We start from the raw sequence: 14,867 nt of genomic DNA, 5'->3' as shown, positions 1-14,867 counted from the left end.
ACGGCAGCCAACCACACGGAGCGCCTGCAGACCGGCCGCCCAGTCGGAGCGGGGCGGGCGGGGCGGCAGAGCCAATCGCCGCTGCGCTCTGCATTCTCTCCGCCCCGCCCCGTCCCGCCCCCCGGCCTTCCGCGCAGGTTCTGCTTTCGAACGGCGACGGAAAGGGCGGGAAGAGGAGGGCGCGCTGCCATTGGCGGCTGCCCGCCACGTGAGGGCCTCGCGCGGCCGCCCCAGTGGGCGTGGCCACCCCCGGTGGGCGTGCCCGCCCCAGTGGGCGTGGCCACGGGCGGGGCGCGCGGAGCCGTGCGGCGGGCGCGGCTGAGCATGCGGTTGGGGCGCGCCGCCCCTCCCCCCCCGGCCGTTTATTTATTTATTTCCCTCTGAGAAAAGAGAAAAACGGGCGTTCAACGTRTCATTTCCTCTCTGTTACTTTGGAGCACGACGGCATCGTGAGACACCTCGTTTCCTGAAGGTGTCCACTCAGAGTTTAAAAGACCTGTCGGATTGCGATGCTGTTTGTTTAACTCGGGTGTAAACTGGCTCGATTTCAGAGGAATGCCAGTAAGATTCAGAGCCTCAAGAAGTGCAGTAGTACCACGCAGTGCCTGGAGGTTTTATTGACCGGTTTCTACCGAATTCATCATTTACTTGGTAGGCTACAAGGAGGTGCATTCGATGGGTCCAGGTCCAATCTCTGGAAGCCCAAACCTGCAGGGATTTACGCACGCACAGCTGCATACTGCAAACCAGCAAGAGGGGTGAAGCCTGTGTTTCATCCAGRATTTGCCCTCGTTATTTTGAAAGCYTAACTCCAGGTGCCACTGCTACCATGTTCATCCATTTGCTTTAGACTTTAGTTCTGTGAAGTTTGCTGTATTTTTTAAAATTAAAAAGTTTTAAAATATTTTTAATTTAAAATAACAGTAATGTAAACAAACATTCTGGACCATTAGAAGCTGGAAATATTACTTCTTTTGCATTTAAGATGGGGAATACAATTCTACAAAATCTGTGCATTCCTTAATTACTTCTTTAATGACAATTCAAGTGAGATAATGACACTGGTAACAACAAAATTATGGAGAGGTTATAATTTGTTGTTTAGTAAAAATACTATTAGCAACATTTACACTAAATAATGGATTAGTGAAATTAACACCAAGAGCCAAAATCAGTCATGATGTAAACTGCTGCAACTCCACCAACCCACCTGAGGGCTGAATTTGGCTCAGTACCTTTGTGAATTATGTGCTTTTTACATAATACTAACAATTTTGTGCTTTTACRTGTGCCTTGGTATTTTTCCTGCCTAAATATCACACCATTTTGGCCTAGCACCTACTTCTTTCCACYGGTATCCATTCAGTCTCACATGTACCCTTTCAGTCCCTTCATGCTGAGTGACAGCTTTGCTCAACTTCTTTTGAAGCAGGTGTATKAAATAAAAGGGAAGCAGGTAAAATATTTCAAGCTGTGTGAGGTGACTGCATACCTTCAGGAGTGCTGACTACAGTGAACAACTGTGACTGTAATGTTCATGATAGCAATAATGACCTCATTGCAGGGCATTTCCTAGCAAGTATTGGGATTTGGTTTTGAATGTCTGCCCAGAGGTGCCAATTTACTAATATACAAAATACACTAGAAAGAAAAAAACATACAGGCATGAAGAGAAGCTGAGATCCATCTGCTGCTCTCTAGAGCATCAGCTCTCCCTACTGCCCAAACTAGGCTTCCTCATCTTCTAATGCCTGAATTATGCAGGAAAAGAAGCATCTTACTGGTGCTTAAGTGTTCTTGCTTTAACAGTCTGTTCTTAAGCAGCAAACCATGTACTGAATTTTAAGTATGCACTTAAATCTCACTTGGGAATGTAATAGGATTCAAGCTGGTTCATAAAGTGCTTTGTCCAGAGATGGACAAAAGCTTGTGCAGTAACACATTTCTGATTTGGGAACACAGACAAACAGGATGTCTAAATACAGTCCTGGACTGAAGCTCTGCCTCTGGAACAGCTTGTTTCTGCAGCTTTGAGCAAGTCACAAACAGCCATAATTTAACAAGCGTACACCCAGCTTTCGCCCAGATGGAAATATCCTGCCCCAGATTTCCACAGTATCTGCAGCAAAAATTCATACAAACCACTTCTGGGGAAAGTTGGGGGGAAGGAGACACAAAGTATGCCAACAAACRCAAACTCTTCGTCCTTGCTACTGCCGTCACTCCCAACAAATTATCCTGTTAATCTAGGTGTCTCTCTTTGAAACAGGCAATGAAGCAGGGCTATAACCCCTACAAAGAACGAGGGGCCAGCCCAGGAAGGCACAGAAAGGTTCCTCAAACTGGGCATTCTCTTATAATGCAGCTCTTTTTTTTTTTGAAAACAAACCTTTCCACCTTTGCAGCTGGTTTAATTTCCAGCAGCTTCTTAACTGTTGCTGARTCCCCCTTCTTTGGCAAGCAGAGCTGATAAACCGTCCCACAAAGGCCTATAGCAAGGTTGTGTCTGTAGTRCTTAGAACATGCAAAGTGCAATGTAAGTGCTAAATGTTCTTATTTTAGAGGTTAATGAATTAAACTCCAAGGAATATATGCACTGAGGTAACTATTGCTTAGATACTAYGGTCTCTTCTGATAAAACAAGAATTCAAATAACCCACTGAGCTTCTCTGCATAGGAAAGATGAATCCTGAATRTATCATTAATATTAAGGAGTAATACCTCATTTATATTGTGTCAAACTTTCCACAGGTGTGGAGTGCCCTTTTAATAAAAGCAGAACCTAGAAAGTGAAAGGAAGCTTTCTGAGAAACAAAGAACTTTGCATGTCATTCTTCCACACTATCTCAGTGATACTTACAGCACTGACCTGCTTCCCCCGTTACATCTGAGAACTTGGTATCTCATAAAACAGAAGTAACATAGAATCCGGTTTCAGATTCAGCATTCTGGTGGTTGAACAACCGAAAATATAATCTCCTAGCAAGGGTAAATAGGACCATAATCTGCATGAGTCCTCTGAAAAGTTCAGATTTTATGCCTTAAATTCATGCTCCATCATTTGGGAGTCTGCGGTAATACATTGTATGAAATATTCAACACATATGCTCCTATCAGAGCACTTGTATCTCCAGCCCTGGATTACTGACCGATTATCCCGGTGGTCAGAAAAGAATTTCTGCAATATTGTATAAAACATTGCACATAACTTTCCTTTTTCATCCCTATATGAACTTTGGCCACTAATGGACACAAGATCTGATGGGCCAATGATGTGGTCCATGAAACCGAACCCTGTGTTCTTACGTGTTGTGTGATAAATTTAAGATATGGCACAAAAAAAAGGTCAATAGCACCCTAAACAGTAAACAAATACTGCTGTAAAATTCTGATGCAAGTATATCTCACAATTCAGCTGGCTTTGAAGTGTTCTTGACAAAACACTAAAAACATCCCAGCAAGGTATCCCATTCCTGTTAAAACAGTAACAGCTGTATTAAGTCATGCTTAGTGGTTTCTTCTTGATTTTTTTTTTTTAATTCTACTGCTCCTGTCAAATATTCCCTTCATCAATGCTTTGCAGCTGAAGTCTTTGGCTAACATGGGGTCTGGTAGTACGCCGTGTGTTCATATTGCTTCCTGGCAGAGTCCGCACAGGSAACAGAGCTCCTGGTAAAGCCTCCTCCCCGAATAAACTGATTTTCACATCCGCTTCAATAGCTTTTGCTAAACTGGATGCATAACTGTCCAGAGATTTATGGACCTCTGCTTTTACATGAAGAACAGAATTCTTTGCAACTTCTGGAAGAAAAAAAAAATAATAGAACATTAACAGTCAAATAGTATGTCTGTGTGAATGCCTGAAGACTAACATTGGTCCTCTTGTAAAGATACAGTCATGCCTGCTGCAAAATAACTACTTTACATAGCACCTTTACCAAAAATAGACAGAGTTCCCAAACCATTTTATGAACATGAAGTGACCCTCGGTCACATAGAGAAAGATTATCCCCAATTCAAGCAAAAAGAAAAAAAATCTAAAGAAGCAAAGTGTTTATACGTATATGTTTAACTTGGAATTAAGCAAAATGTTGAATGATTTTCTGGATCTGAATCTATGCACACAATAGTTTATTGGTCTGAATTTGAAGCCAACTAAATTCAAAGGCCACGTTTCTCCTAACTTCATAGAGTACATACGAATAGGGACAATGGAATTGCCTGACATCAGGCAAGAAGTCATGCAGAACAAAACTGTCAGTTCTTCCTTCCTTTGCTGTACACAGCACTTAACAACCTTACAGGCATTCTCAGTGCATTTAAACTAAGATCTCATACTTACTGATGTGCAATGTAAGAACTATTTTGTAACAAGCCCAGCAAACACCAAACTTTGGGTATATGGATTAACAGTCCCCAAATTCCAAGGGCTTCTTCCAAGTAGTGAAGAAAATCAGCAAAGCCCGCTGTTCTTAGGTTTAAATTTGCTCTGCTGTCTTCCATACTYCACTGGAGACACCGTTGAGTTCTGAAGATCAGGAGAAGCTGAAGACTGCTGTTACAGACAGCAGAATACTTGTACCCAGCCTTCTGTTATCTTGGATACACCTAGTCTCCAGGGCTGATATTGATGATTTTGTAACATCTATAAACTTCTTTACATACCAGCATGCTAGATAACACTGGTATTCATGAATATAACACTCCAATAAGGCTCCTGAAATCACTTAAAACCTGACATTCCTGACAACTCCAAGACGTACTAAGGAGATTTTGCTAAATGTGCAGGGAACTATTGCACTAAGACTTCCCTCCTCCTTTGAATCCTCCCCCAAAAATTAGACACTTGCCTTTATCTAATCACTCAGAAGCGAAATGGGAAAATACAGAAAAGTATTGGTCCAAGAAAATAACCAGCTCATGCTGRGAGGAGGACAAGAGTAAATTTTGCAAAGATGCACACAAGAGAAAATTCTACATGAAGTGTCTCTCAACAGCAACAGTATTTCAGAATAATAAAAATCAGTCAGTTTTTGTTATTATTTGTTACTTACAGGCATTCTCCTCATTTTTGTGCTTTCCACACTCATTTATTATTTATAAATTCAGCTAATCATGATCCAGTCTTTTAGTCCATATTACCAAAATTATCAGCTTACTTTTCCATATTTTACAATCACAGCAGCATTTTGCTATTACAGAATCAACAAGTGAGCTGACTGAAAAATAAAATGCATGTCGCTCACCTACTTTCACTTGTGCCTACTGCAAAATATGCAAAAAGTAAATGAAACAATGAAAATATGCTCAGAACAATAAAATCTGTAAATGGAAGGATTTTAAGTCTGTGAATGACAGAGTTGAAAGGGGGCAGCAAAGGAAGCACTGGGATAAGGGAATCAAAGTATGAGGGCAGGAAACACTGCTTGAGAAACCTGAACAAGATAGATTGTGATAGTGGTTGGATGAGTGCAGTTGCAGACAAGACACTGCTGTGCAACATAAATGGTGTGTATGCAGCAAATCTCAGCTTCTGCTTCTTGTCATTGTCTGATACTACTTGAGAACTGAAAGACAGACCTGCTCTTATTTTTGCTGTTCCTGCATTATTGGTCAGGGCTCTGGGTGACCAGAGAGACACTGGATACATTCTAATGCAATTCTGAAGGTCCTGAGAAGCTTCCTGAAAGGGCAGCATAGTTGGTTATGAATATTTCCATACTTACCCCTAAACCCACCTTTAATTTGTTCGACTTCATCTTCAAAGGTCACGGAACTCCTCCTTCGAGGMGGACAGATGCAGTGTGGGGCATGAGGACCATCTGAGCTATAATCTTCTAGAAGCATTGCATCTGTTCCTGAAACAAAGCAAGAGTTCTCAAGCAAAACAGAGTAATGCTGGGACACAATAACAAGGTCACCTGAAGAGAGGAGCCAAAATTTAAGTGGTGTCAAAAACTTTTCAGTTCATAGCAATCCTTTCAAAAGATGCCTAAACCCAGCTTTCCAGGGTACATTTCAGTTYGAATTAAGCATTGCTCATAAAAACAATGAGATGAGAGTTTTCTTTGAAAGGATTTGGAAGTCTTTTCATTAGCTATCTAAAACCTCAAGCAGCTCTGAAATTAGCTGTAGAGCTTATAATGTCTATAGGACATCAGACAAAGGTGAAATCTTACATTCAGTAAATAGAGGGTGAAGTTGAGGGCAATTTCCTCGATGTCCTGATCAAGACGGGCTAATAATGGCCATGTGAGAGGCAGACAACCAAAGCTGCCAAATATCACACTTGTAATTGGAACTGGATAGCAATCCAAACTGGAGAAATTTCTATTCAATTTATTTTGTCTCTAACCACTTGGGCTTTCTTAAAATGTACTTTAATGTCAGAAAATCCCCTGTTTACTGGGAATTACTTTCCTCTGCTGAGTAATTTTTTTACAATTTATGAAACATTTTCTTCTTTAACCTTCCTGCACTTTGCTTTGCACTCTTCCAATCTAAAATACAGTGCACAAGAAAATTCCTCCTGACATCTTTGCCTTGCTTTCACACAAAGGGCAAGACTGCAGCCCAGTCCACCCTTGTGGTGCTAGCGTCTCTGCTGTAGAAGCAGAACATATGTTTCAGGGAGACATCCAGACAATGTCGAGCAAGTACTCCTCATAGCAGCTACTGCTGCTGCAAGGCACAGCTTGTGTGTCCTTGGTCTGTGACACTTTTCTTTCAGTCTATTTATTCCTGTGATGTGACAACACGTTGAGGACAAAGAGCCTTCACAGGTTTCATAATTCCTCCAGATGGTGGCTTTTTTACCACTCTTCACCCACTTGAATGCTTCTGATTCCCCAAGTTATTCTTTCATAGGGTTTCCACGGCCAATTTTACAGAAAGCAAGAGAGAGACATTGCTAGGGAGGGGATGTGCCTTTAGACAACATATTGCTCCACATCTGCCCCTTGCTGACAATTCATTGCTGTATAACAAAGTGATTTTTTGTTGGTGTGTCCCTTCACATGCCTCTTCCAACACACAAAGACAGAAGGAGCTGCTCTCCTAACACATAGTACAAAATGAGCTAATTACTTTCTGTGCCGTTCCATGGATAAATTGGGGTTTGAGGCTTTGTCTACTGCAAACAGGAAGCCCTTACTGACGTCCAAGGGTACAGATCAAATTGCCCCTATCACATACATACACTGAGTGAGGAGACCAGCCTCTCATACGTACAGGGTAGATCTTTGTCTTTGGAATAATTGATAGTAAGGAAGCATTTCTATCAATTAGGACTCAGATCTTCTATCTCAGTATCTAATACTGGCTGGCACCRCTTCGATTTTTCCTTTCCTACTACTTTATCTGCTTTTTTTACAACGTGAAAAGCCCAGCTGTTTACCAAAGTAAATATAGACACAACTGCATGGCAAGTCATAGTTACACATACTGCAGCAGACAGCATTAGAGAAGGACTAAGGCTTCCTTTTTTTGACTCCTCAAAGTAAGGGTGTGAAGTGGAACTGTATTTCACAGAGGATCACTGTGTATCTATTCCCAGGGTAGGGACTGCATCCCCTCCACAACAAATGCTGGCACTTCTAACAGCATTATGTATGCATCTGGCTTGGTTGTTTGTTTAAGCTGCTCAGTATCATTCCTTAAAAGATGCTAACATAGCATGCTCTGAAGTGATGCAGGTTTCACAGGCTGCTAGTCTCCTCTATCACATATAGCTACAAAATACCCAGAACTGTCATAAAACTACTACTTTAAAGTAGCTACAAAAATAAATCCCAGCTCCCAGTCTTCCTTTACAGAAGAAAAAAGATCTCTAATACCAAGTAAACGTTAGAAGATCATTCTTCAGTGTCTATAGAAAAGAAATGCTCTTTCAAATAAATGAATTGCAATTAAGGGTTTTAGAAAATGTCTCTAGAATGGTGGCTGAAATAACTCCCAGAAAATCCAGCTACAGTTCTGGATAGAAAACTACTGGCAGAACCTTGTGTTCTTTTCCGAACCAGCTTGAATTAGAAGATTTTAAGTAGTGATGCCATCATAACCTGAAATTATCTTCAGTGGTTTTGTTTCGACTCCATGATGAATAAGAYAATGCCTTCTACAAACTAGGAACAGAGAAGTACATTTTTCCCAGTACTTGGTTGCTCTGCTCCTTGTGGATACAGGGAAGGTCCCTGAAGAAACTGACAGTTTCCTGACAGAAACTAAAGGAGAAGGTCATGAGCAGTGTTTCCTGTTCCCAGGAAGCATTACCAAGGGAAGGTCATTAATCCCTAGAATAAGAATTTTGCAGGTAGACATATTCAGAGCAGGAGAAGAAAAGAGCAACTGCAGTAGTCCTTTGTGACAACTGGATGCTTCATGTTATCTCTCCACCAAGAGTCATCTCTGTGTGAATACAGACCATCCCACAGAGTTCCCAAGTTGCAAGTACAATCTTCTGACCAAGAAAAGAGAGTAAGAGACTTTTAGTTACCTGAATCCTGCGAGTAGCTGAAGCCTGTGTCTCCTGTGCTGCTGCTGTTTCCTAATGGCCGCCCCCCTGCCATGAGGGCAGTGAGATGGGGAGATAGTCCCAAATCTGAAAAACGGTTTAATCCTCGTCACATGCTGGATATTTAGGGGGTCTATAACAGTAAAATCCTCTTCCAATAATACCCATTGTATTATTTACCCCTCTCTCCATAAAACTTACTTCACTGATTCCAGTGCACAGCATTTGGACTTCCCATATTAGAAACCCAATCAGTAGCTTTAAAGCATCGTTGGAGTCCTTCTATATGGCAAGTCTCTTTTCTATCTATACCATCTTCTATACCCTTTCATTCCTTTTGCAACTGCATATATTTAGCAGCAAGGTAGGCTGAACATAGAACAGACATACTCAGGGAGATGGGGACTTTCTCCAGACACCCTCTAGCCACAGAATGAACTGGTAGCCACAAACGGCTGTGACAACCATTAGCGTAGCAGGAAGGTCACTAGTGAGGCRGAGGCACTGAGATGCCTGCCTTCCTTCACATCCCCAACACAGGAAGGGAGGAGATTCCAGGATTCTTGCAAATGTGCTGTCCTTGGATCTACTTAGGGACTTTTTTTTTTTCTCTCAGCCTCCACCTGATACAGCTGATAAATTTGAAGCTGGCAGTTGCTTGTCACTTGGAAAGAGAAAGAAACTTTCTGTTTTTTCCCTTCCACTGCAGTTCCCAATGAATTTATCCACAACATCTACTGGATACAGATTAGCCAAAGGGAGGAGTTTTAGCAGCTTGCGATGTGGCTGCAGCTGCAGAACTTTCTTTTACGTGGAGTCTCTCCCAGTGATTCAAAGTTGCAGAAAAGACAACGGGTGCCTTGCTGCTCTTCCCTCCCTTTTACATTTTAGATCGTCTTTCCCAATTAAATAACTTCAGTTCCTGCTTCTGCATGCAGTGTCCGAATGCACGAAGATGTTCTAGTTTTGGCGAGTTTCAGAGCACTCTGAACAGGGTCAGAAAACTGATCAGAAATCAGAACTTCCTTGTGCTACAACTTAAAAAAGATATGAGCAGCTGAATAGTCATTGGATTTATGTTATTTTCTTCACAAYCATTAAGACTGAAAACCGAATTTATAGAAATTTAAAACCAGTCTAACTTCAGTGAAGCTTAGAGAGCTGCAGCATAAAGCCAGGAACCAGAGCATGAGTGACACAGGATATATTACTGGTAGTGCTCAAATCTAGATAAAACAGAATAGTAACAAACACATATGAAGAAGAGCTTGAAAGAGAAAATAGATATTCCTAATTAACCTCATCATTATGTCTTGTCTGGGAAAATTTTACTAGAGTAGGACAAAGAGATTAACTCCCCCAAAAATCAGCTTCCTTCCAGGTGTCTATAATAATTCAAACAAAAGACCCCTGAAACGTCCAGGAACACCCCACTTGCTTACCAAGCCCCAAGACATGCCAAGTACACACAGACACTAAGCACTGTTCTTACTGGTAGTAAGGAAGAGAGTCTTTCATGACATGGCTTACCTGTGATCCTATTGGAAATGCTGAAGAGCCTTGATGTCCTATGCCGCTGAACAAAGGACTCGCGGTAATACCGATCCCCAAAGCACATTCCTAGTAGTTCTTTGCGCACTGTTTTGTTCCACAGTCCATAAATCAGTGGATGGCAAATGGCACTGGAAAAGGACAACCATGTAGCTAATGTCTCCCAGGCAGGGGAAATACTATTTTTCCCCCAAAGTGCCTCTGATGTAATTACTACCATGTAAGGCCCCCATGTAATCACAAAAGCACCGATGACAACCAAGATGGTTATGAAAGCTTTGCACTGGTTGGCAGAGTAGACAACTCCTTGGAATGCATTCCTTCGGCTGCCTGAAGAGGACGTGGAGGTGCTGGAGTTCTTCCTCCCATTCCTCTGAGAGTCTTCTTCCACAATAACCACACTACCACAGTGGATTTTGCGAGCTTTAATCCTAGCCACACGGAATATGAATCCATAGCAGATCATCATGACCAAGAAAGGCAGCAACGCACACCAGATTTGCCAAAAGGCAGTGTAGCCAGCCTCTTTATGCCAGGCTGCCACACACATCCATTTGAACTGGTCAAATTCCAAAGACGACCAGCCAAAGAGGGGAGGGAGACAGCCAATAAGGGAATGTAGCCACACATAGACAAGAGCTACCACTGCTCTGTTGCCTGTAATCTTCATTGGGTAAACCATTGGATACAGGACAGCATAGTACCTGGTTCACAAAAAGGAACAGTCAATAGGAGCATAAGAAATRTACAGCAAAAAAGAAACATATTTAATGATATCAATATCTATTCATATTTGTAAAACAAGCTATTTTCTCCAAATCTCAAAGTGGGCTCAGGGATCTTGTTACRAATAGTTTTATTTAAGAATTGCATCTTTGTGGGCAAGGCTGTGAAAGTCACCTGAGGGCACACATGCAGCTAYTAACTCTGTCTCCCTCTGTGAATGCATGCTTAGGGTACATTTAGAATTTTGTTTACTTRCTCTTTCTCAAGTGATATGTTATTATACTATCAACAGCTTTAAAAAACTCTAGATGCATGACAGTATTTTGCATTATTGACGATAACACTTTCTTCTGTTCTGTCTCAAAATCTCCGGAGGGGTGACTGAAATTAATGGTAAGTCATTATAACAACATTATAAGACATTAAACAACTAGGCAATTTGTTTTCAACCATTATAAAARAGCTGCTTACCGGTCTATTGCTATGAGTCCAAGAGTGAGCATGCTGGCTGAGCTAATCAGCATGTAGAGCAGTGCTGAGAAGTTGCACCAAACAACTCCAAAGATCCATTCTCTCCTGATGGAGCTGGTGACAACAAAAGGTAGTACCAGTACAGAGAGAAGAAAGTTGGAGAGGGTCAGGCTGAACACGAACTTGTTGCTCAATGTGAGAAGGTAAGACTTCCGGTAGAGGGTGACAACAATCACCAGGTTGCCCAAACAGATGAAAATGGCAATGACAATTATAGCAATTGACTCGGTGACTCTGACAGCCCCGTTTTCTTGTGTGGTGAGGTTCCTCAGGCCCTTCACACTGATGAGGGAGGAATTGCTGCTCATGGTCAGAGCGTGCAGAGCTGGAGCAGCCAAGACATGCTGAGCAGCTAGAAGCAGAAAAACAACCCTCAGAGACATTCAGGCCAGATTCCCTCACACCCTCTCCAAACATCAGGGGCTCTTCTACCCACATTAATTAAACTTTACCCGTAGGATACTGGAAACCATTTTAGATAGGAAAACAAAGGGGCAGGAAGTTGCTCATGGGCACACCAAAGAGGTCAATGACAGCTTTAAATCTAAAAGAGGGGAGAAACCCTCTGAAGTGCAGAAAGAAGCGGCTGGAAAGGGATGGGGGGGAGGAAGAAATTAAATAAACTATTTTAATTTTCTTCCTTGTATTTTTCTAGAGATCTTACTTGCTTCTAAGCACTCATTAGCCATACTTACCAGCTGTACATCTCACTCAGTCCTTTCATCTAGGCTGTGAAGAAACAATAATGATGTAACTATTAGTCTTTCTTTCTCTCAGTTAAAAAAAAATCATTTTCCTGTCTGCTTATTCTGACATTGTATTCTGCCAATGTAGCATTTTCTGGTGGTCTGTGGATGCCTGGCTAGTCATACCCTGCTAGCTCTTAACAGTTGCTAGGTAACATTCAAAGAATCAGGGAGCACTGCAACATAATCTCCTAATGTCACTTCTCCACGTTCACGATCACCCTAACTACCACAGCGACCACTGCCCAACATCCATCCCCCTGACTCATAACATCAGTTTTGTCAGACCTCAGTATTTCCCCCAGTTCTGCAGCAGCCTTTTGCCTGCTGTCTACCACAGGCATTCCTAACTGGTTCATTCAATTCTACACCCATCTGCAGGCCAGCAAACTGAAAAAACACCAAAAATGCATGTATGAAAACTGAAAAAACAAAAAAAGAGTCCACCAAGTAATACGAAGTTGATCTTAAAATTTCTTGGAAATCAGTGACCCACTGAGGGTATCTCAGCTGCAACTATGCCTATCTGTTTTTCCCAAATGGCCAGAAGTACTCAAGAATCTCTTCTATCTGTGAGGTTGTTGTGCCCTTAGCCAACATTATCAGGCTGAAGAGCCACATTTTCTCAATTTTTATCTGTGCCTTCCTAACAGCCTAATTGAAGGCATTATTGAGCCATGCTTTGTAAAATCTACCTTAACTCTTCTCCACTGAAACTACTGGTCAACTGTTTGTAATAGTGTTTCTCTTAAAGTTTATCTCTAAATATACCTGCATTATCTTTGTGAGTCTTTCCAACACTTTTTAAAACATGCAGATTTTAGAAAAGAGGCTATCTAACCCCTTCTTACACTAGTGATGCCCAGGTCATGTGCTCCTACCCTTCCCCTCAGAGCTGCATCCAACCCTGCGTTACCCAAAAGGAGGAAAAAGCGCCCAGCAAACCTGTGCACCAGCCAGCAGGGAACTGAACGGGCAGAATGCCCTGGCTCTGTGGTCCGCAGCTCAGACAACCAGGGAGGAAGGGGGGGGTCTCTGCCCAGGGCTGGTGCTGCTACTGGTGCCAACAGCACACCGGCTGCAAGGGTGGATGGCCTGTCGCCGGCTGAACCCTTCTGYGGGAGACGAAGCAGCAGGCAGCAGGCATGCTGACGCACAGGCACGAGCAAAGCCCTTGAGAGAAAGCCAGTGCTGCTTCCCTGATTAAAACCATGTGCGGCTRCAGCACCAGTTGGCGAGAAAACGTGGGGGGTGGGAGGAAGGGTCGCGGCTAGCGGGGCTTTACTTTGTTAAGCGCAGCCCGCAAGGGTTAAGCGAGAGAAGGGGGAAGCGACATCTTCGCGGAGCCCCTTCGAGGCGAGGGCCTCCGCCGTGGGGCCCGCGGCGGGAGCCTGCGGGATGCCGCAGGGCCGGGGGGGCAGGTGGCGGGAAGCGGCCCCGGGCAGGCTCCCCCGGTTCCCGCGGGCACCGCACGGCCCTCTCTCCCGCTGCCGGGAGGCCCCGGGAAGAGCCTCCATTTCCCCCCCAATCGCTGTCCGCCGCCARCAACGCGCGGAGCCGGGGGGCAGCCTCCACCGGGCCGGGCATCCCTCGGCCCGCCGCGCCGCGCCGAGCCCCGCCCGCCGCCTCGGCGGAGAGCTGGGTTCCCGCCCCGCTGCCGCCGTAACGGCCGTTCCCCTCCCCCACCCCGCCGCGGCCGCTCCCTCCCGCGTAACGGCCGCCGCAACGGCCGTCGGCGCCGGCGCGCGCACTCACCGCCCCGCCGCCAAGGCGGCACGTTTCGGGCTACAGCGCCCCGAGCCCCCCGCCGCCGCCGCCGCCGCCGCCGGGAGGGAGGCCCCGAGCCGCGGCCCGACCCTCCCCCCGCCATGCCCCTGCCTCCTCCCGCCGCGGCGGCCCCCTCCTCTCCCGCTCCGCCTCCCTCCGTTTTCCGGCCCGCCGCGCCCTCTGCCCGGCTTTCCCCCCTCCGCCCCGCCGCGGCGCACCCGTCGCCCCATCCCGCGGCCGGGACGGCACGGGGGGCGGCAGCGCTGCAGCGGCAGTGCCGCGGGGCGTCGCTCAGTGTGCGGAGAGCGCGCACAACGCGGTGCCTTCGGGCACCCATCGCCCGGAGCCTCGCCGGAGAGGGCTGGGTCTGGCTGGCGATGCGCGATCGGGGTCCTCCCAGCGCCGCTTGCTCCGAGTCAGCTGTATCTATCTTTGGGGAGGCTTCTAGCCAGGCTGCTCTTTTGCCGTGCTTTTTGGGGGGGCAAATAACGCAGCTACCCCGCCAAACGGGGACGGTATTTTCTGTCCGCAGGCTGGTCCTGAGGCACTGTTACCGGTCTGTGATACGTTCATTCATTTGAAACCTCGGAGGTTCAGTAGGAAGGATTCAGTTTTACACAGATCAGGAGGTGAAATGACTTGCCCAAGCACATAGGAAAAGTAAGTAAGTGGCACAAAGAGGGACAGATCCTAATTCYGAGACTTCCCAGACCATGGAATGCTTTTAAAAGAAATACAGGTGCCTTACTAGAGTAAATGGGGGAGGGGAAAAAGGGGTATCTTTTTTTCCCCTTTTCAGGAAGCAAGACACAAACTACAGCATAAAGGGCCAAGGGTAATTGGATACTGTTTTTGTGCATTCCTTATTCTGAGCTTCTCCATAACCTGGCAAGGCCCTTAGTGCAGAGGACAGCTGCTCTGACTGCAGCTTTGTATGTAATTTAGAATTTTGCATTGCTCTGTAATTTAGGATAGGTAATAGACGTTCTCGGACAGATGTAGTTCCTTGTGACATGTGTCTCTCATTCCCATGG

At 44.8% G+C, this 14,867-nt stretch overlaps 1 protein-coding gene across 4 annotated transcripts; it reads right to left on the bottom strand.

The window, feature by feature from the left end:
* Positions 1-3,514: 3,514 nt before the first annotated feature.
* Positions 3,515-13,949, bottom strand: GPR161 (G protein-coupled receptor 161). Of its 4 annotated transcripts, none has more exons than XM_085301463.1 (7): positions 13,822-13,949; positions 12,016-12,049; positions 11,261-11,672; positions 10,043-10,767; positions 8,495-8,599; positions 5,727-5,858; positions 3,515-3,801 (listed from the first exon to the last, which is right to left on the bottom strand). In XM_085301463.1, exons 3-7 carry the CDS (start codon positions 11,626-11,628, stop codon positions 3,554-3,556), a joined length of 1,578 nt encoding a protein of 525 aa, XP_085157589.1. In that variant the 5' UTR covers positions 11,629-11,672; positions 12,016-12,049; positions 13,822-13,949; the 3' UTR covers positions 3,515-3,553. The 4 variants fall into 4 exon arrangements, with proteins under 4 accessions (XP_085157589.1, XP_085157590.1, XP_085157587.1 ...); XM_085301464.1 differs by lacking the exon at positions 13,822-13,949 and adding an exon at positions 13,012-13,208; XM_085301461.1 differs by lacking the exons at positions 12,016-12,049; positions 13,822-13,949 and having other exon boundaries at positions 11,261-11,703.
* Between the last annotated feature and the right edge of the window lie 918 nt (positions 13,950-14,867).

The sequence above is a fragment of the Rhea americana genome, unplaced genomic scaffold (genome assembly GCF_003343005.1).
Source record: "Rhea americana isolate MKP2758 unplaced genomic scaffold, rheAme1 scaffold_177, whole genome shotgun sequence".
In the NCBI taxonomy this organism is placed as follows: domain Eukaryota; kingdom Metazoa; phylum Chordata; class Aves; order Rheiformes; family Rheidae; genus Rhea; species Rhea americana.
The sequence above is the reverse complement of the archived record's forward strand: the minus strand, read 5'-3'. Positions and strand labels throughout refer to the sequence as shown.